The 22939-nt window shown below is 38.9% G+C and overlaps 1 protein-coding gene across 7 annotated transcripts in view; it reads right to left on the bottom strand.

Annotated features, from left to right (window-relative positions):
* Positions 1–22939, bottom strand: part of LOC126335096 (ATP-dependent DNA helicase Q1-like) — a 138640-nt gene that overhangs the window by 90167 nt on the left and 25534 nt on the right. For 6 of the 7 annotated variants that reach the window (XM_049998009.1, XM_049998007.1, XM_049998006.1 and 3 more), the window contains exons 3-5: positions 10726–10899; positions 6495–6674; positions 6209–6339 (exon numbers count right to left, since the gene is read on the bottom strand). In XM_049998009.1, the coding sequence (XP_049853966.1) occupies positions 6209–6339; positions 6495–6674; positions 10726–10899 (485 nt within the window). Of the gene's footprint in view, positions 1–6208; positions 6340–6489; positions 6675–10725; positions 10900–22939 lie in introns of those variants that run through there. The other variant, XM_049998013.1, reaches the window with a different exon arrangement.

Raw genomic sequence — 22939 nt, 5'->3', positions numbered from 1 at the left:
TAACTGCTCAGTTAACCTGATACTGAAAAGCATTTGTTGCTCCTGCTCAACTGATATAATGTTACTAGTTCTACTACAGCTTTTCCAGAAGAAGAACATAATCCATTTTTTACTGGGAAGTTGTGTGGACCAGACTGCAGAAGAAGAAATTCACCATAAAGTGAGGGAACATTATTTCTGTTGGACAAGCACATAGAAACCGCATTGTTGCATGTGTGTGACCTTGATCCATTTTGTTGAAACCAGGTTGTATCATTAATGTGTGGGAATCTCTGAAGTTGTTCCACAAGAAAGGTTTCCAGTATGGTGACGGAACAATTTGATGTGACTATAACTGCATGGCCAGTCTCATCCTGAAAAAAAAATAAGGGCCTATCACATTATATGATGACATAGCAACCACACAGCAACTTTATTGCTCTGCTATGAATGCTTGTGTAATTCCGTAAGATTGTCTTGTGCCAATATCTAAAATTTAGTTTATTAACAAGTCCACTGAGTTGGAAATGGACTTCATCTGATATTCATAGTTTCTTAATAAACTCCTTGTCCTCAATTGTCTTTCCAAGCACTAATTCACAGAAGTGCATCTCCAGAACATGATCACTGATTATCAGTTCCTGGATGATCTGCAACTTGTACAGATGGCATTACAAGTCTTGCACTAATATTCTTTGAACACTTGAACTATGCAACTGTAAAGATGGTGTGTAGTGACAAATTGACAGGTATGGACTTCCTATGACAGCATTTCATACAATTTTTATATTGTGCAGTGTATGAACCATTTGCACACAGCCTGGAGGTTTCTTTTTCATTGCCAAACCAGTTTCCTCAAAAATACATATCCATGTTTTAATTGTATGTGATGATGGAACACAATCATGGCAGACTAAATTAAAATGACAGCAGAATTCTCTATGTGCTCCCTCAACACTATCACTGTTCTCATAAAACGCTTTGACTGCAGATGCACATTGCACACCATTCCCAGCATCAGAGATAACTTCATGGGAAGGTATCATTGACAGGATGCATACTCTATTCAGTGCTACTAATCACCCATGACTACCAACACGACTTTCAATATTTCCCATTTCTCTGAATCACCCTGTATAATTCCAAACTTCAACCTTGATTATGTAATTAACACTGACCAGACTGGACGCCAGTATGAATCAGTGTACAGCAGCACATACAACTACAAGAGTTCGAAGACCATTTTGGTGAACAAACTTGCTCTCTCCCAAATCATCCACTGTTGCACAGCACAGTACAGTTCAATCGCTTGATGGAAACTGTTACCCCTTGTGTTTTTATGTATGCTAGAGCCTAGCACTAAAATTGGTCCTCGAGTTGCTGGTACCATGAAAAAATCAGAAGAAGAATATAAGAATATCATCGTTACTTGCTTCAAGCCAGTAACACTAACAAAAGAGCTTTATGAAAAGTTTCTGGAAACAACATTTAAAAACTTACATTCCTAACAACAACTTCGTTCTATTGGTGAATTAGTGAGGTGGCCAAATAGATTTTACAGTGTATGATGAGACATTTGACAATGAGGAAGATCATTCCACCTAAAAATCCTCGTCTTGCTCAACTCTGTGGTGTACACTGATCAGTCAGAAGATTATCACCACCAACTTACTATCAATATAAACCCAGCTGGGTAACAGCAGTGTCAACTGGCAAGGAATGACTTCTGGTCAGGAACATGCATGGTGCATGTAGTATCAGTGAACATGCTGTCCTTGTGTAGAATGGGGAAGTCACACACTCTATCCAAGTTTGACTGAGGGCAGACTGTGATGGCCCAGAGACTCGGCACGAGCATTTTGGAAACTCCACAACTTGTCGGATATTTGTGGAGTGCTGTGGTGTCTTCAACATGTGGCGAAACCAAGGTGAAACCACGTCCAGGCGTCATGGGGTTGTACGGCCACCCCTCATTACTTTTTGTCTGAAATTGTAGGCTGGGCAGACTGGTAAAACAGGGCAGGAGGCGAACTGTGGCGGAAGTAACATCATAATTTAATGCTGGGCATGTTAACACCATGACACCGGCACCTACAGCTAAAATGGGCACGTGACTATTGGCATTAGACACTGGCGCAGCAGCAGAGCACGCATGGTCTGGCGAAACCCACTACCTTCTTTGCCTTGCCAATGGGAGGGTGCAAATCGGTCATCTTCCAGGGGAATAGCTCTTTAACACCTGTACTGCAGGATGGAGACAAGCTAGGGGTGGCTCCATTATGTTCTGGGGCACACTCACGTGGACATTCATGCGTCCAGTGGAGCTCGTGCAAGGTATCATGATGGCCAAGGTGCATCGCACACTGGTTGCGGACCACGTACACACTAATGTGTTGGTCCCCCCAACCTACCAGATCTGAACCAGGGCGAATACATCTGGAAAGTGATTGAACACGGCATCAGAGCTCATCACCCTCCTCCCCCGAATTTACGGGAATTAGGTAACTTCGGTGTGCAGGTGTGGTGCCAACTCTCTCCAGCGACCTACCACGGGCTCACTCCTTCCGTGCAATGATGTGTTGCTGCTGTTATCAATAAAGGTGGACATACTGGCTATTAGGTAGGTGATCACAATGTTTTGACTGAGCAGTGTATATTTTTATCAGAAAGTCAAAGTTCTAACTAAAAGATTACAAAGTGGCCCTGATTTTCTACAACAGCAAGAATTATTGTCTAGGGAAAATGCAATTAAAATATGTTTGACGTGCACAATCAATTCAGTGCTCTTGTTTTCACGCCAGTGATTTGATATGCTTGGTATGCATCAAAACTGTCAGAGGAAAGACCTTCGTTTAAAAACATGAATGAAGTATGCTTTCCACCGAAGCATAGTTTAGAAAAATGTTCTTGCTCATAAAGTGCATTCACAAAATGTGTATGATTTGAACAATATTTATGTTTTAAATGTTTCTTTGATTATTAGCACCCAAAAACGCAATATAATTGCCTCTAAGACATAAAAGCAGGTAAATCCTTGCTAGATTTTTCAAAAATATTACTTTCATTCAAAATTTCGCCCAACTACAAAAATTAACTGTTTAGCTATAATCATTATTCAAATTAAAGTAATCTAAATTGTATGTATTAATTTTATGTATATAAATGGAACTGTTACACTATATTTAAGTTTTATAATTTGTAGTTGCAAGGAACAAAATACAATCAATGAAAAAAAAGTAGCAACGGCAATCAAACTCAAGCTGCCAAATTATCAGTGTGTACACTTACTGACTGCACCATGCCACTAACTGTGCAACTGTTATTCGAACATCACTCACAAATAATCAATAAATTTTTGAGAGCATTTTCTCTTTTCCTATGTCCCACTCAGACAAAATATTTTAGGAACTTCATAGGGTCATATACTTGCTTCCACACACACAGTTTGAGCTAAATCAGCGAGACCCAATATCTGCCCTCCCGTTGCGAGGGTGCAACAGCCTCTGCTTCCTCAGCATTTTTCAAATTTCATTGTTAAACCACAGTGGGCATTTTTCATCCTAAATTCACTGAATTTCTTGCACCTTCTTTCCGACCACACTCTCATAATGTTAGGTCAATACACATGACTCAGCTCATGGTGTCTCTGCTAGTGTTTGCTTCTGAGAACATAGGAATACAACCGCATTATGCTCACAATTGGTTGGAGGCAATATTAGCACTCCCATTTTTTCCTAGAACTGTTACATAAAAACTGACATCAGAACACTGAAATTGCACCACATTATTGCCTCATACCCCTTCTCTATTACTATGCACATGAATTCCAGTTTATCAACATGGCGGCTCTGGATGCAATCACAAATTTTTCTAGATGACATTTATATTTTTCATATTAGCTAGAAAATTGTAGTTCTGAGGAATTATACAGTTGAAAACTTAGCAAAGAAATTAAATACTTTGATATGAACATCTTATTCTCAAAATGAGAATCAATTACAAGCCCTGCAACACTGTGTAAATAAAAGGCATTCTGATTGTAAGAACAGTGTAATTTATTTTATAGAACAAAGCATTGTAATGTCTAGATCATGCCATTTTTACTTTTCATTCTCTCTTAAACCCTTCCTAGCCTCATACTGTATCTCCACTGCATCATCGTCCCACATAACGTGTCTGCAATTGTCCCCCCCCCCCCCCCCCCCCCCTAGTGAAACGTGTTTTGCATTTCATGCCAAACACAACTGGCCATTTATTCACATGAGATAATGAGGGTATCTCATTTCATTCCATATTTCTAGATGTCCAGAAGACTTTCAGCATTGCTCCTCATAAGTGACTTCTAATCAAACTGTGTGCCAGCTGTGCAACTGGATTCGTGATTTCCCATCAGAAAGGACATAGTTCCTACTAATTGGAGTGAAGTCATCAAGGGAAACAGGAGCTACATCTGGCATTCCCCAAGGAAATGTTATAGGCTCTGTGCTGTTCCTTATCTATACAAATGATCTGGGAGACTATGTGAACAGCCCTCTTAGACTGCTTGCAGATGATGCTGTCATTTATCATCTAGTAAGGTCACCAGATGAGCAATGTGAATTACAAAATTCCTTGAACAAAATATCTGTATGGTGCAAAAAGTGTCAATTGATACTGTACAACAAAAACTGTGAGGTCCTCCATTTGAGTACAAACATGGAAATGAGCGTTTGGCGTCATTGGCCGGAAGGCCCCTTATGGAACAGGTCTGGCCACCTTGGTGCACATCTTATTACATTCGACGCCACATTGGGCAACCTGCGCACCAGATGGGGATGTAATGATGATGAAGACAACACAACACCCAGTCCCTGAGTGGAGAAAATCCTTGACCCAGCCGGGAATTGAACCTGGGTCCCTTAGGATGGCAGCCCGTCACACTGACCATTCAGCTATTGGGGTGGACATGAATCCATTATATTTCCGTTACATGATAAATGGTGCAAATCTAAAGTATCTCACTTCAAGCAAACACTTAGGAATTACAACTGTGAACAACTTAAATTGGAAACATCACAGTGAAAATGTTGTGGGGAATTGAAACCAAAGACTGTTTTATTGGCAGAACATTTAGAAGATGCAACAAACCTAGTGAAGAGACTCTCCACACTATGCTTGTCTGTCCTCTACTAGAGTATTACTGTTTAGTATGGGATACTTACCAAGAAGGATAGATGGAGGACATTGAAAAAGGCTGAAGAAGAGCAGCTCATTTTCTGTTATCATGAAATAGGGATGAGAGTTTCATGGATATGACGTGCGAGCAGGATGGCAATGGGAAAAACAAAAGCACCCAGTTATCTTTTCACAAGATTCCAGTCACCAGCTTTCTCCACAGAATGTGAAAATATTTTGTTGACTCCCACATACGAAGGGATAAATGGCCATCATAATAAAATAAATAGAAAATAAAGAGAAAGATTTTGGTTTTCATTTTTCTCATGTGCTATTTGAGAGCGGAACGGCCTAGAAATAATCGAAAAGTAGTTTTGAGAAACCTCTGCCAACCACTTGGATATGGATTGCAGAGCAGTGATGTAGATTTCAGTAGCTTCATATTCTTATTTCTTTACACACACCACTCACTCCAATAACACAATGTTTCCAACTTACTCAAAATATCAATTAAGCAGTGACAATCACTCTACGAATGTTCAAAAACTAATTTCCATTCATCTGGCATTTTATTAGTGTAAAGCATAATGGCAAGACATAATATACACTACACATTTTGGAAAATATTCAGTGGCATTCATTAGTTTATTATAGGTTAATGACACCCAATGCTTAAGCTACAGCTTTGCTGCAACTAAGCAAAATTTCATGCTTATTTTCTATCTTCTGTAAAAATACTATTGACATTAAGACAAATTTGAAAATGAGAGTAGCCCACTGTGATTTACTAAAACAACATATACATATTATTTTGTACATGGCTCTAATTTACAGTATGCATTTTTTCAGGACAAAATTCAGTCATCAGTTGCAAATAATTTTTTTATGCTTTACTGGTTTTGATAAATTAATTTGTAATCTTCAGAAGCTTAGTATGAGTTTAGCAGATGTCGACATTTTATTTACAGAAGCATAATGCCATGCTATGTCCAGAAATGTACACATTTTATTTAATTATTTGAAGCACAGACTGACAATTCATAGTCACTGAATCAGATGTATCATGTATACTTACTGCCTGTATAGAGTTAACATCTGCTTTTGTAGCTGTAGCAGTTAACATCTCTGCTCCCACTTTCAGAGCCTTTAATGCCATTATCTGATCTTCCATCAGAGCAATTAGTGGTGAAACTACGAGAGTAACACCTTATAAAACAGAAAATACACATTAACCAACCTTTTTTTTTAAACAACACAAAAAGCATTAAGATATTTCATCACATTATTAACATGAAAAGATCAAGAAGATAAACTGACAAAAGTGAAAAGTACACAGAACAATGTAGTGTTACCTACCTTACCTTTAGAAACTACACCTGGCAACTGGTAACATAGACTCTTTCCTCCCCCAGTAGGCATAACTAATATTACATCTTCCTTTGACAAAACAGCATTAATAGTAGACAACTGCAATGAACGGTAGTCTGTCAGGCCAAAAACCTTGTGCAGTGCTTCATCAAGCTGTTTTGACCATGGAAATTCTGGACCAAACAAAAATATATAAATTTAGTCAGTGTTTCCATAAATAGTTACAGATTAGATTAATACTTGTTCCATAGATCATGAATACGTCACTTCGTAATGATGTGGAACATGTCACGTTAATAAAAGATGTCTGTACAAGATATTACATTACACAAAATATTGCATGACACTAATGTTTAAGGTTTTATTTTATTTTTTTATAAAAAAGCTATTTACATATAAGCAAAGGACAAACCACCTTATTACTTTAGAACCTTCCTAGTAAAACTAACATATATGAACTGCCTTTGACTTACAGAAGACCATTACAATTAACCTTACTCAAAGACAAAAAGCTGATAAAAGTGGTTATAGCACTTAACACACTTAATCACTTATCTCTTGATGTGTCATAGCACTATTGTGTAAAATCTTTTGGCACACTGTATTGTCACTGCAATCTTTTCCACATGCATGACAACAAGTAAGACAACTTGTCAAAAAATAATTGCAATCAATATGCTGTTATAACATATGTACGTAATGTTAGACATTGTGTTGTATTTCATGTTACAAATGCATCTATTTTTTTTTAGTTTCACAAGGACTATGCACATGATCTGCAATGTGTCATTTCTTTTATTTATTTGGTCCATGTGATATGAAATAATTAGTATGCAACAGGTGTGTTAATATTTATACTGGGTAAATTATGGTTCACAATATATTGTAACAGGTTTGTATAAAATTTGCTTCACTGGATAGTTCATGTGTTGCACTTAATGATAACCAGCACATTTACAGTTCTAGGTATTGCTTTACAAGTAAGAACAGTGCCACAGCAAATACAGTATGGCCCATAAAATTGTGGATAGTTTCAATAAGTTTTACACTTGTGGGGTGCTTATTCAACAGCTGAAGGCCCATGTAGTTTATCCCTTTGAACAAAGTCATGTATTAGCATGTAACAAAAACAGGTTTGAATTTATTATAGTGTAATGATTGTGAATTTCACTGTTTTTCTTCAGTCTGCATTCAGTAGGCATTATGAGATTTTTTGAGGATTTTACACTCTCGAGAATATATAAGCAGGTAGTATTAGGATTTCCAGTTTCCTAAAAAATGGGTTTGCCAGAGTCTCTAGTTTTGCTTTCATTAATGTTCCTCATGGTTCCCTTCTTGATTTGGAAAATGATAAGAGCAGTTATAAAAGTACCTGGAACATCAAATTATATCTTAAGTGAACTTGTTATGTATGTATAGTATGCACTTTTTACTGTTTTCTGAGTAGTACATGCTCACACCACACTTAAGGCATTGCAGCTAGTATTTATTTTAACATTTGTCTGGTCAATATATTCATTCCATTTCAGATTATCTTTTAACCAGAGATGCACAACTGCGAATTCAGTAATAATTTCTATTGGTCGCTTACTAATAGTTGCAGATAGTTGACTGGGTTTGTATTTTGTGTGATGCCAAACTTAGTGAAACACTCTTTATAACAAAGATCATTAGTCTGCTGTTTATGGCTCAGTCGCTAAGTTTCTAAGTAGCTAAGTTCACAGTATTCTGTGTTATCCCCTTTAAGGAAAACAGTTCTATCCTCTTCAAATATAACAGTTCTGTGGGGATCAATATTCACACTTAAGTTACTAATATAAAAGAGGAATATAAGAGGTCTCAGTATCAAGCCCCAAGGCACACCTTGCTTGACTGTTTTACTTCCAGATAAACATGTCATTTGCTGAAATAAGTTAGTCATCTGTAGATGTCATATTGAACCTCCTGTACACAACTGCTTAGGAATTATGCAATCCATTTGTTTGCGAGTCCTCTGATATCATGCTGTTCAATTTTTAGCAGCAATAATTTATTATTCACTGTATCAAAAGCCTTTGACAGACCTATAAATATGCCTGTGGCAGGTTACCTTGCATCCAAAAGATCTAGTACAATCAAGTTACCTTCCATTAGGAATGTGGATACACTCCATGACTGTGATATGACATTGGCTTTGCAGAGAAAAGTGTTCTTCGCAAAGCCTACTTTCATTATACAGTAGTCTTGAAAGAGTTATGACAGAAACTTCCTGGCAGATTAAAACTGTGTGCCCGACCGAGACTCGAACTCGGGGCCTTTGCCTTTCGCGGGCAATTGCTCTACCAACTGAGCTACCCAAGCACGACTCACGCCCGGTACTCACAGTTTTGCTTCTGCCAGTATCCGTCTCCTACCTTCCAAACTTTACAGAAGCTCTCCTGCGAACCTTGCAGAACTAGCACTCCTGAAAGAAAGGATATTGCCGAGACATGGCTCAGCCACAGCCTGGGGGATGTTTCCAGAATGGAAGGTAGGAGACGGATACTGGCAGAAGTAAAGCTGTGAGTACCGGGGGTGAGTCATGCTTCGGTAGCTCAGATGGTAGAGCACTTGCCCGCGAAAGGCAAAGGTCCCGAGTTCGAGTCTCGGTCGGACACACAGTTTTAATCTGCCAGGAAGTTTCATATCAGTGCACACTCCGCTGCAGAGTAAAAATCTCATTCTGGAATTGTGACAGAAGTCCAAACAACAGGGGACTGACGGACTAGGACATTTATTGAAACTATGAAATAGTGTGCACTGATAATGGCTAGGCACTAGCTGAAATCCAGATTTGCTTTAATAAAGCCTGAAAGAAAAGGATGGCTGACTGCTGTGCTCCATCATTTTGAATCTAGTATCATACTAATTCAGCCATATACAACTGTTTGTGTAGACTTGTGTCTAAACCCACGCTGAGGTACATGTACGCTAGTACAACTTTTTTGCCAATGAAGCCCTTCAGTTTTTTGAGCAATTTTTTTTTTCAAGTATTTTACAGACACAGGCCAATAACTGTTCATGTCCATTTTGTCATGATTTTTTAGAAAATGGGAATTACTTTTGTCTTTCTCTGTGACTATTGGAAATTACTTGCCTGCAAAGAACAGTGACAGATGTGAGTTAGTGGTTCAGCAATACCATAGTATGCCCGCATTTTTTGGCAATCGCTGGAACACCATTGAAGCCAACTGCATAAGAACTTTTTAACCCTCTGAAGGCTTTTCATTGCTACCTTTAGTGATTGTACTAAAAGACATTGACTCTTTGTACATGCCAGTTTTTTAGTTTTCTTGTTGATATTTTGTGACTGCATTACTTTTAGTTAATGCCTGAAAAGAGTTTTCTGGCAGTGGTCACCAAAGTTTCCAGATTAGTTTGCTACTTTATTGTTGTGTTTAATTTCTATGTTTGCATGCATGCTTTGTTTTCCCCTCTTTCTCTTTACATAATACTCCAATCTGCTTTTTCTTTGTTGTTGTGTTTGTCAAGGTACTCATCACTGTGCAACCTTTTGCCTGTCTTATCACTCCTCAGGATAGAAACATAATTTTTATAGTATTTGAGTAACTGGGGGGAGCTATTACTTTGTTTGCGCAACTTGTGGAATATTCTTTCACTCTGGCAGGAGGTTTTTATAGCTGGTGTAGTTCATTCTTGTTTCCCTTAAACCTTACTGGTTTTTTGTGGAAATACGTCTTCAAAACTGTGTCATTGGCTGCATATATCTCTGTTCACTTTTACTTACTAAGTAGGCTGCTGAGTTTGTTTAACTTACCCTGAGTCAGCATTATCTTAGCATGTGGGATGAGTTACGCTACACCAGTCATCACCAGAAATTATACGATGGCCAGTTTCCACCAGAAGTTGGAGGATTTCATTATTCGTTCCACCTTTCTGTTCTCCCATGCACTTACAAATACAGTGAAGTATTACTGTAGCTGTTCTGAGAAAGAAAACCATGGTACTGACTATGTGATGAACTCACAGACTCTTTAACAAAGTTTCAAACCTCTGATACTGTCTTCCTTTTATAAAGATTTACACTGAAAATCCAGAAATTTCTCAAGTATTACAAAAACATTAATGTCAGGAAAGGTTCACCTCTCTCAATCCCATATTTAATATGAATGGATTTCCTGCAATTCATTTGTGGAGTAATTACTCTTGCAAGTACTGAAACTAGATTATTTAGAACAATCCTACCTTTTGTATCCCATTTACGACTTGCTGCCTGCTCACTTTTCCTCAAAAGCATTTCATCCTTCAGTTTTTCTTTCATTTTCACCAATGCATTTTTTCTCTCCTGTAAACTTTGAATTTTAGCTTCAATTTCTTGCAGTTCATAATCAACTGCAGCAAGCTTTTCCTCCGCAGTTGCTGAAAAGGGAGAAATCATTTTAAAATGCATAAAGCAGGTAATATCTACAGTCTGTAATATTGGTGTAATTACATGATCTCAAAATATTAATACAGCATGAGATCAAAGAATTAATATGATATATGATCAAGGTCATGCGTAGACACAATTACTTGACCTTTTGTTTGAATATAAAAGAAAGAAAAAACATGGAACTTAATATTTTTGCATGCAGAACAGGGACACTTGTTGTGTATGAGAGATTGTAACAGGACTTATGAGGTCTCTGTTGTAATTAGGAGTTCTTCCCATTAGTTAGAGGTCAGAAGTCCAATGAGGAGTTTGCTATCTTAATTAATTTGATGCACAGCTCTATCAAAGGAAACAACCACAGACTGAAAACTGTTGAGCCAAAACACATACACAAAGTAAAACAGTAATACTAGTTATCTCTTATAAAATTAGTGTCGACAATATTATGGAACGGATAGATCGTTATTCCCAATATAGAGCAGATGTTGAGTCGAAAACAGGTACAACAAAAATACTGCTATAAACATGAGCTTTTGGTCTATAGGCCTTCTTCTAACATAGAAAACACACAAATTCAAGCAAGCACAACACACACACACACACACACACACACACACACACACACACACACACACACACACAAGCACTGTCTCTGGCCACTAAGGCCTCAGTAGACTCAGGTGTGAAGCAGTTTTCCAGTTGTGCCTGTCTGTGGCTCAACAACTCCTCTAAAAGTAGCTAGTAGCGAGTAGCAATCTATCCTTTCCATAATATTGCCACTACTCCATCCTGGATTTTCCACTGTTTAAAATTAATGCAGAGTGAGACAGAACATGTGCCATTTTTGGGAGCTTCTTACAAGTCTCTAAATTACTTGTTATTGCACTTGGTGAAGCAAAGCAAGCGCTGTATCATGTATAAGATACAGAGGCGAGCGAGTGCACGGGACTTACCCTAGTTCACTGCTAGTAGCGTCACGTCATCGTAACGCGCCTGCATATAGTATTGCACCACATTTAACATAAAAGTAAAAATTAAGATTTGTGTTTAAAACTTTGTTAAAGTATAGTTCTATGTAATAATGTTTCAGGTAACAAATCTTAATGTTATAAAATTAGTAGTTTACGTAAAATTCACGTTTTGAAAGAAAAATAGGAGGCGCTAAATAATGACGCTAGGAAGCCAAAATTTGGTGAGAAGGTGCAGTAAGAAGTCATTAATGAGTGGTGCTGGTTTCCAAAACCATAAAACTAAAATTGACTCCAGAATCCGCGTTTTTCGGAAAAATCAGAGGCGCGAAATAATAGAGCTACAATATTGAAAATTGGTAGGATGCTTCAGTTCACCCTAATAATAATAATGGAAGTACCACAATCAGTTACCTCTTCTAGTTTTTTTAGTAATTTGGTAAAAACTACTTTTGTGAGTAAAATGTACATAAGCATTATAGATTAAGTACTTTAAATTTTAATGATAAAACAAATTCTTTAAGACCAAATGATCAGATAGGACAATTAACAAAGCTACACCAAGTTTTAGTCTTGTAGCATAATTAACAGCTGATACAAGTCTTGATAAAGCTATGGTTCAGAGGTAACAATCTACCGTTAGTTCCATTGTAAAAATTCTAGAGAGTAAAGTTTTAATTTTAGCGGGCTGAGATTTTCTACGTGCTTCTGTACTGCTCAGATGTATGTATACAAAAATTGAGAAGTTTGTAAAGCTATTATTAAATGTGATATTTAAGATTATGTGCCTGAGATAGCGATCATTTGGAGGCTGCAGGCATCTGCATAGGAACGGAAAGAACAGATGCTCTCTTGGCGGTACGCGCCGGAGCTATATAAAAAGAGCGGCAGAGGCAGTAGGAAGCTCACTCCGCATTAGACCAACGCCTAGTCCACGCGAGCTTAACGTCCGATCGTGCCTCGCCTCGGGTGACGTCATAGCGGGCTGTGACATGCGCGTACTTAGCAATGTAAACGGACATTGAAAATCGCGAGGACTGTACACCGTCCTGGATCGTTTAGACTTCGGTAACAAACTGTTATTGTGCCGTCCGTGTGAAGTATAATTCCGCGTGGCAAGTGGTGACTAACTCCACCTTTAAGGCGAGCATTAATCTTTTTTTTTTTTAACATTATTGCGAACTATTAATAGAGCACCGTTAGTTAGAGTAATGAACTATTCGGGAGGAACTTGCTGTAGAAGTCGCCTCTGAACTATTAAACGATTGGCTGAATTAACAATATTTAATGTCTTTAGCATTTTCAGAAGTTTCGAGTAATTTGTGTGAGCCTTTAAGATAATAAAATCTTGTTTGGAACTTTAAATTTTATTGAAGCAGCCCTAATCCCGTGAAGAACTATGGATATTTTTCGTTTAGCTGGGCTGTACAGGAATGTGGCCGTGCATACTGGGAACTAAGGTCAGTAAGTTTCCCTTCGCTTTCTGACTGGCCACCAAATTAGTTGCCAGGCTCGCGTGATTTAAGGTGGCAATGTTCAACTTTCATTCAACATTAAACAACGACTTCTTCGCCGTCCCACATATGTTGCATCGGCAATAGTCTGTTACGTGAAATGAACATTCAAACAACTCATTCGACCAACTTCTTCGCCGCCCCACATTGGGAACAACGACAAAAGTTATTCTGGTACTTAGCCAAATTGCAAATTACAATCTCATTTTTGGCCCACTGCATACAATTCTGCAAAACATTAATTCATGCTTTCTAGTGTTAGTCAATTTTTACCTATGGCTAAATCCTCTGGGCTTCTTTGTCTCACATCTGAGATGTGTGGGGTGAAACAGATTGCTATCTGTTTGAAATTCAAACTATGGGTTGCCCAAACATTAATTAAGAGAATCAACCACATTCCTATCTTTTATGAATATAAACTCCTTTTTATATAAGTTTTGGGACACAGTGTAACGCTGTATGGTGACACCCAGACAACTTACAGGCATTTATAGGCCATAAGTTCTCACTGACGGTAACACAGCTCTGAATCAGTGCTAGCACAAGTTGGCAGCAAACCACCTTGGGCACATTTAAGACCTACAGTGAACTATAAGCTAAAGCAAAAGAAGATAAGCTTGCACCTGGGAGGTCATCATGTTGAATTAATTTTCATGTTCATATATACAAGACTTGATGGATGACAGAATGAATGAATGAATGAATGAATGAATGAAGGAAGGAAGGAAGGAAGGAAGGAACCAATTCTTTGCTTTAGCAGATGTTGCTTGTGTTTTAGTTTGTTAGCTACCTGGACTATACAGAATTTTACTCATTTTTCATTTAACATATCATTAAGTGCTATTTCTGGTAATAAGAGGACATTATTATTACTGCACATTGTGTGTGGTCCAGTCCCATTAAGGGAAAAAAAACCTCCGCCCAAACAGGCCATCAGGGCCCAACGGCACTGACCAAAGAGAAACAAGTATTCCATTTTAATCTGACTTGAGAGATTTGGAATCATAACTATCTGGTGATGGTGATGATGATGATGTTGAGTGTGGGGCACCCCACAGCATAGTTATCAGCACCATTATGAAACGTCAGCATGCCATCTGGGAGGGGGGGGGGGGGGGGGGGGGGGAGGAGGGCACGAAGGCTGTCCTCACAGACGGAGTTGATTATAGTGTCTGATACACCACCTAGAAATTATTAAAAAAAATACTCTCATTATTAATTGAACTATTGAAATGAAACCCATTTAATAAAAATGTCAAACTGCCTGGACAAGCTATCCAACCAGAGCATGTTGACCTCTCCTTCCCAGCACTTTATGGATGAGGCACAGCAATTTACAACATTTCAGTACCAGTATTGCATTGGTGTCAGTATCAGCGATGGTGGTGGGCAGATATCTTGCCAAACTGGGGGTTGCTCTACTGTCAGTATGTAAAACACACTTAGCCGAAACATATTGAACTGGAAAGAGATCACTACAAACTTCACAGAGTGGTCGATCCTCCCACTGGAAGAGGAAACCATGTGTTAGTGGGCAATGTCCTATGCAGAGACTAGTGAACAGCACTTCCTTCTACCTGTGTGGCTGGCATGCGTCCACCAAGCTTGGGTGGTCAATACAAGTGACCGCAGTTTGTTGGTCACCACTTGGGACGCACGATTCTTTTGTCAATGAGATGATGGCATACAAGGTACATCGATGCACAACATCGCTAGATGTTTCTTTGGCTGTCAACTATGGCGTTACCCTGTATACTGACAATGCTGACACATACAAGTACACAGCAAAACACCACCTCCTCCCCCTTGGTGTTGGATCTGCTGTGTGTCGTGCATGATCTAAGTCAACAGGTCTACTGGATACATTTGGTGAATTGCTTGTAATGCAATGAATCAGTCTGAGTAGCTGAGAAACTTCATTCTGTGATGATCTGAATTCAATCCAGTGCATTCATAATCCACATTGTAATCTGTAATGTTCTGGAAGGTGTACTTGGAAAGTACCCCATTAGAGAACATAGTGAGCACATTCCTGTGCTGAGTGTCATCAGTATATACAATGATAAAATCATGGCATATACTTAAAACTGAAGAAAATAAGTTACGTAAAATGTACTCTGGGGCGCAAGTTTATAGAACTGCATCAAGCTTACAATTATTTTGGGCCTCTGAAGACACCAGTGTGGCAATTTGTTCTCTCCCTGGCTGCATATCTCTGATGTACCTGAGAGACAGTGCACATATCATAAATGGTTTGGTTGTATGGGGCCTATTCCTAAACAGCCACCCAGAGTTGAGATGGGTGGCCAGTTTTATTGCTGATGACTGAGGCAATGCAAAGATTTTCGGGACCTGTCAAGCCAGAAGGATTGGTACCAAATCTGGAGTGGTATTTCACTGGCCTTGGCACAAGGTCTCTGAACTGCGCCAGTCCGATAGGTTCCAGTTGATATCCGAATGCCCTCACGGTAGGCAGCATCTAACATTTTGAGATAGGAGGTGCATGTTGATCCACAAACCATGCTGCCATAATCTATCTGAAAAATGCCCTGTAAAGCTGCAGGAGGTAGAACCTGTCAGCTACCCATTTCAAAATATTCAATGATTTGCAATTTTGTCATATGATGACATGGTTGGAGACTGTGGCTGTTATTCAAAGACAAATGTTGATGGTGTTTGGCCGCAACAAGCCACAAATTTACTTTCAGTTTCTTTATTCAAAGGGTACTGTTACCAGTTTTGAATCGTTGTGATTCATCTTCAGATGGTTTACATGCTTTCCTTATAACATGTGTTGCATTTTTTTTTAAAGATTAATTGTCCTAAAATGTAAATAATACATAATTATAAGCATGTCACACACAGATGGTTGTGTTACAGATTTTCATTGGATGTGACTTATGTGAAATGTCGGTTTGGAGTGTGTTTTCATAGCATTCACCCAACAGATGTGAACACATTCCCACTGCATTCTTATCGTTGCACACGTAAATCTTTCTCAGTGAACACTTTAGATTTGTCACTGAAAAGATTTCTGCCACGCACCACATGTTTTGATACACATATACATAATTGGCACTTACTTCCAAGAGTTTACGAGAGCTATGGCTGCTGACCAATCATAGCGTTTGTGTTTGTTTGCATCAGGTTTATTCTTATGACAAACGAAGTATAGTGATCCGCCACTCTGAGAGGGGAACTTACCCTGCAACATATCTTTGCATCCCACTACCCTTCCGAACTTAATCTCCAGCATAAACGTCCTCCTCTTTTCCACTGTCATTATTTTTCCATTATCATCATTTTATTGTGTTTTTTATTATTATTTCTTATTCGCCTGCTATCTCTGCTTTCCCACTTTCGCTCTCTTGTGTTTTCCTATCATCTCCCTTTTCTCTTAGCTTTTAATTGCACTTCAGACCGATTTTAGGGATGCAGCTAAACTTCTGAAGCTCTTTGTATGCCAAAGGATGAACCCTTCTTGAATGTACCTTCTTGCCACTTAATGGCTATTCATACATTTTGACATGCTAGGCATATTCTTTTACAGTACTTTTCTTTTAATGATACCTGATCCGGGGGGCACTCTTCCAAGGGTCTGTTTCCACTGGCCTACTGCCCAAATGTTTACCACTTCTACAGAATTAGTGGGTGTCTTATTGTTCTCACAACATACACATCTTTGACATTGTTTCATCAACACATAAACATATCTGGGGTAATTCATAACAGTTGAAATGGGGCAGATTGTTTCCATGAGGTGGTACACTTTGTCTCAAGTAATTTACATAAGACACAACAAATATGAATGAGAAATACTGATTAGTGCGGGCTTGTAGCCATCTGTTGTGTCTGGCCGAGACTAATAGAGTGTGGTTCATAAGTAGAGTGTGCAGTGAGGTTCTAGAGGTAACAAAATAATCACAGGAACAAAGTAAAAGAAGAATGGACATTGAGTATAATAATGCATTAGAAAATAGTAACAAAGGATCGAAGAAAAGTTGACAATCTAAGCTTTCAGCCCTCAAAGGTCTTTGTCAAAAATAGATCTCACACACACACACACACACACACACACACACACACACACACACACACACACACACAGGACTGCAACCTCTGGCAGCTGAAGCCACACTTTCAGCTGCCAGAGGCTGCAGTCCTGTGTGTGAGTTTGTGTGTGTGTGTGTGTGGAAAGGGGGGGGGGGGGGGGGTGCACGTGCATTTGCATGTTCTGTGGGTTTTCCACAAAGGCTTTTGATGGCCAAAAGCTTAGATTGTGACAGTCTTTTTTGAGCCTATCTGCAACTCAGCATCTGCATCTCTGCTATATGGTGGGTAGCAACTTCCCTTTTCATAACATTGTTACATTTCATCCTGGGTTATCCATTGTTTGATTGACACTATACTTATTAGATCCTAAGTACTATAATAGTTCATGGGGTACATATAAGAAGTATATTGAGTGACATCTGACTAGGTCTAAGTATTTAGATAACCTAGTATATGAAACACATTTGGTTCAAGTGCTGGTAAGGAGATTGCCTTATTTCGCAAGTAAAGAAATATTATATAGCTGGTGGACTACCCCAGAACAATTATTAATATTTGTAGAAGGCCTAGATACCCTGAATAAAGAATGAGGTGATTTTAATCATGCAGAAAATTGGAATACAGATAATGGTAGTACAGGAAATGAGTGGGAATGCTAGGCATCTAAATTTTCCAGGAAAAAAGAGAATAATTTTTGTTGGATGGACAGGAGACCAAATAATGGTCATAACAGAAAGAGAAATAATAGCAAAAGGAATAATTCTCAGGTTTTCTGTAACTTGTGACCCAAGTACTATTAACACAGTAATAAAACAAAATGCATCCTATGTCAAACACAATATAGCAACAACTAAGTATCCAATAACAATGTTGGTAAATGGGCAACATCCTGTGATGTGGAACAAGATCCTGGATGTAACAAAACTATCGTAGGTCCCTACACTAAAAAATTAATTGCATTCACTCATTGATATGCATTATAGAATGGTTATTACAAGAAGATGATAAAAAGAGGAACAGTAATTAAAATCAATAATCAGGGGAAATGTATTACATATAAATGTAGATATTTTTATAGACTCAGGAAGCAAAATTTCACAAGAATATCTGCACACTTTTACAAATAAGAATAAATAACCCCTATCACAGTGAAAGAAGCATATATTGTAGGAATAGTGGGTAGTAAAAGAAAGCAAATTATAGAGGATGGACATACTAATATAAGCTAAGTTATTCAGAGGTACTTATATAACACATCAATAATAACAGGTCGAGAAAGAGGAGTGATAAGAGAAATGAAGGAAGTGAGAAACTAATGTTTTGTGTAGCTTTTGGGTAAGATCACTTTGCTAAGGAGAAATCTTCAATATTAGAAATGGTAAAAGCTGTATGGTCAGAGACTAGGGATATGATCGTTAACCATGAGGGTGAAGTGTCTCCAGATTTGTAGAGAGGTAGGGGGGCGAGAAGGTAGGTTTACCTAGAAAAAGGGAACCTATACCTGAGGTCAGGTGAATTCACAGAAGAAAGGACCTGAACAGGTTTGGTAGGAATGAGAGGGAGGCTTACCTACACCTATGAAAGAGAGAACCTATAGCTAATAACATCAGGTGGATCCAAAGAAGGAAGGACTAGAAAGCTGGTTTATGAGAGAATGCAGCAAATATAAAAATACAAAACTAGGAAAGTAAATTAAATGAAAACAAGGAAGTATTCTCGACAATAGTTAAAGCATATGGACCTACCAGGACTTGATTGATTTCTCGGACTTATCCTTCTTGAATACACATTGAACAAGAACGATTCTGAGATTTGTAACTATGGAAAATAAGACAAGATGAAATTCTAACATGTAACTCCTTAAGGTAAATGGCGGGCGAAATTTAGCATCTCATGGTAACCAAACAAACCATGTTATTAAAATCACCAAGAGAAAATGTAGTCGAATTAAGTCGGGCGATGCTGAGGGAATTAGATTAGGAAATGAGACACTTAAAGTAGTAAAGGAGTTTTGCTATTTGGGGAGCAAAATAACTGATGATGGTCGAAGTAGAGAAGATATAAAATGTAGACTGGCAATGGCAAGGAAAGTGTTTCTGAAAAAGAGAAATTTGTTAACATCGAGTATAGATTTAAGTGTCAGGAAGTCATTTCTGAAAGTATTTGTATGGAGTGTAGCCATGTATGGAAGTGAAACATGGACGATAAATAGTTTGGACAAGAAGAGAAAAGAAGCTTTCGAAAAGTGGTGCTACAGAATAATGCTGAAGATTAGATGGGTAGATCACAGAACTAATGAGGAAGTATTGAATAGGATTGGGGAGAAGAGAAGTTTGTGGCACAACTTGACCAGAAGAAGGGATTGGTTGGTAGGACATGTTCTGAGGCATCAAGGGATCACCAATTTAGTACTGGGGGGCAGCGTCGAGGGTAAAAATCGTAGAGGGAGACCAAGAGATGAATACACTAAGCAAATTCAGAAGGATGTAGGTTGCAGTACGTACTGGGAGATGAAGCAGCTTGCACAGGATAGGGTAGCATGGAGAGCTGCATCAAACCAGTCTCAGGACTGAAGACAACAACAACAACAACAACAACAAGAGAAAACTAGACAGCAATGGACGGAGAATAAAGTAAATGTTATTACAGGGAACAAGTAAGGACTTGGCATCTTGAACTATATTTATCACTTAAAATCAATCTACAACAAGACCCCTCAAGATGAAACTTGCATCCACTACTTTACCCCACAGACAAAACAGTCAGTGCAATGAAAACATTGATTCATCACCACCAAAGGAAGCAAAGGCAATACAGTTGGCCAGAAAGGTCGTGGCATCAGTTTCCTGGGATAAGAAAGGGATTCTGCTGATGGATTATTTTCCCAGTGGTAGAATAGATTATCTTCCCACTGGTCAAACAATGACAGGACAATACTGCACTAGCCTAATGGAGCAACTACAGCAAAAGATATGTGAAAAAAGACGAGTCTGACAAGGAAGAAAGAAGCGTTTTATGAAGGCCCTCTGCTGTTTGTAATCTATATGAATGATCTAGAAGACAATCTGAGCAGCCTTCCTAGATTGTTTGTAGACAATTCTGTCAGTTATCATCTGGTTAAGTCATCAGAAGACCAAAACCAATTGAAAAATATCTTACACACAATATCTGTCTGGTGTGAAAAGAAGCAGTTGACTCCAAATAACAAAAAATGTGAGGTCATGCACACAAGTACTAGAAGGAAACCATCACATTTCAGTTAGGCAATAAATCACACAAATCTAAAGGCTGTCAATTCAATTAAATACCTGGGAATTATAATTATGAGCAACTTAAATTGGGACGATCTCATAGATGATGTTGTGGGGAAGACAAACAAACGATTACACTTATTGTCTATCCTCTGTTACAATTTTGCTGTACGGTATGGTATCCTTACTGGATAGAATTGATGCAGGGCATCAAAAAAGTCCAAAGAAGGGTAGTTCGTTTTGTATTAACGTGAAATAGGAGAGTGAGTGTCATGGATATGATAAACGAATGGCCATCTTTAAAACAAAGACATTTTATAAAACTTCAATTATCAACTTTCTCTTCTGATTGCTAAAATATTTTACTGAAGTCAACCTACATAGGAAGAAATGATTATAATAATAAAACAATAGAAATCAAAGCTCGTACAGAAAATTTTAAGCGTTCATTTTTCCCCACGCAATGTCTGAGAGCGGAACAGTGGAGAGGTAGTCTGAAGGTGATCTGATGAACTCTCTGCCAGGCACATAAATGTGAACTACAGATTAGTAACGCAGATTTAGATGACAATGTATACCCATGCACAAGTGGTATTGTAATGGCAAAAAAACTTCAACTAAAACAGGAATTGTTGCCACACCCACCTTGTACCCCAGTTCATAGAAACGAAGCATAGCCTGACCTATCGCTAAGATAGAAAACTCGCAATCATCCTGAGATTACAGACAAATTAGTATATTACGGGGATAGATTGTTCACAAGAAAAATACTGAGCAGATATATATATGTAGATGGTATCTGTTCACCGAAAGAACAGATACCATATATATAGAGATCCCTATGAAATCCCCAAACCACCTTCCCTACCCTTGTAACCGCCCCGGTGTAAAACCTCTCCCACGCACCCTCCCACCACCACCTACTCCAGTCCTGTAACCCGGAAGGTGTACACGATCAAAGGCAGAGCTACGTGTGAAAGCACCCACGTGATTTACCAACTGACCTGCCTACACTGTGACACTTTCTATGTGGGAATGACCAGCAACAAACTGTCCATTCGCATGAATGGACACAGGCAGACAGTGTTTATTGGTAATGAGGATCACCCTGTGGCTAAACATGTCTTGGTGCGCGGCCAGCACATCTTGGCACAGTGTTACACCGTCTGGGTTATCTGGATACTTCCCACTAACACCAACCTATCCGAACTCCGGAGATGGGAACTTGCCCTTCAATATATCCTCTCTTCCTGTTATCCACCAGGCCTCAATCTCCGCTAATTTCAAGTTGCCGCCACTCATACCTCACCTGTCATTCAACAACATCTTTGCCTCTGCACTTCCGCCTCGGCTGACATCTCTGCCCAAACTCTTTGCCTTTAAATATGTCTGCTTGTGTCTGTATATGTGTGGATGGATATGTGTTTGTGTGCGCGAGTATGTACCTGTCCTTTTTCCCCCTAAGTTAAGTCTTTCCGCTCCCAGGATTGGAATGACTCCTTACCCTCTCCCTTAAAGCCCACATCCTTTCATCTTTCCCTCTCCTTCCCTCTTTCCTCACGAAGCAACGGTTGGTTGCAAAAGCTTAATATATAGTTAAGGCTCACCAGCCATTTGACCATCTTCTTCTCTGCAGATGCACAAACAGTGCCTGAACTCTTACGGCAATCGGCAGGAATGAAGCGAGTAATGAGTATGATGGGCAGGGGCACTATGAATATTGTGCGGGACAATAAGTTGCAAATGTGGGTCTTACGGGAGGTGTGCCAGAGATAAATCCCTGCAGTCACACTATCCTCTGTGTCCTCAGTGGCTCAGATGGAGAGAGCATCTGCCATGTAAGCAGTAGATCCCGGGTTTGAGTCCCGGTCAGGGCACACATTTTCAACTGTCTCTGTTGACTTATATCAACGCCTGTATGCAGCTAAGGGTATTCATTTCATTGTAATTTTATTTCATTGGAAATACTGATCACTTGTGCGAATTCAGCTTACTTGACAAATATCAGTCCGACTTTCATAACACAGTACCATAGATACTGCACCAATCAAGGTAACTGGTGACCCGAAATATGCCATTGACAACCATGAGGCCACAATATTTGTCACTATTAGACTTCAGCAAAGCTTCTGATACTGTCAACTTTGACACACTGCTCATAAAAATGTGACAACTAAATTTCTCAGTGAAGTGGTTTGAAAGCTTCTAAAACAATGGATAGCTAAGTATTGTCTGTGGGAA

Source organism: Schistocerca gregaria, chromosome 2, assembly GCF_023897955.1.
Source record: "Schistocerca gregaria isolate iqSchGreg1 chromosome 2, iqSchGreg1.2, whole genome shotgun sequence".
Classification (NCBI taxonomy): Eukaryota; Metazoa; Arthropoda; class Insecta; order Orthoptera; family Acrididae; genus Schistocerca; species Schistocerca gregaria.
This window is presented reverse-complemented; position numbering and strand designations above follow the sequence as displayed.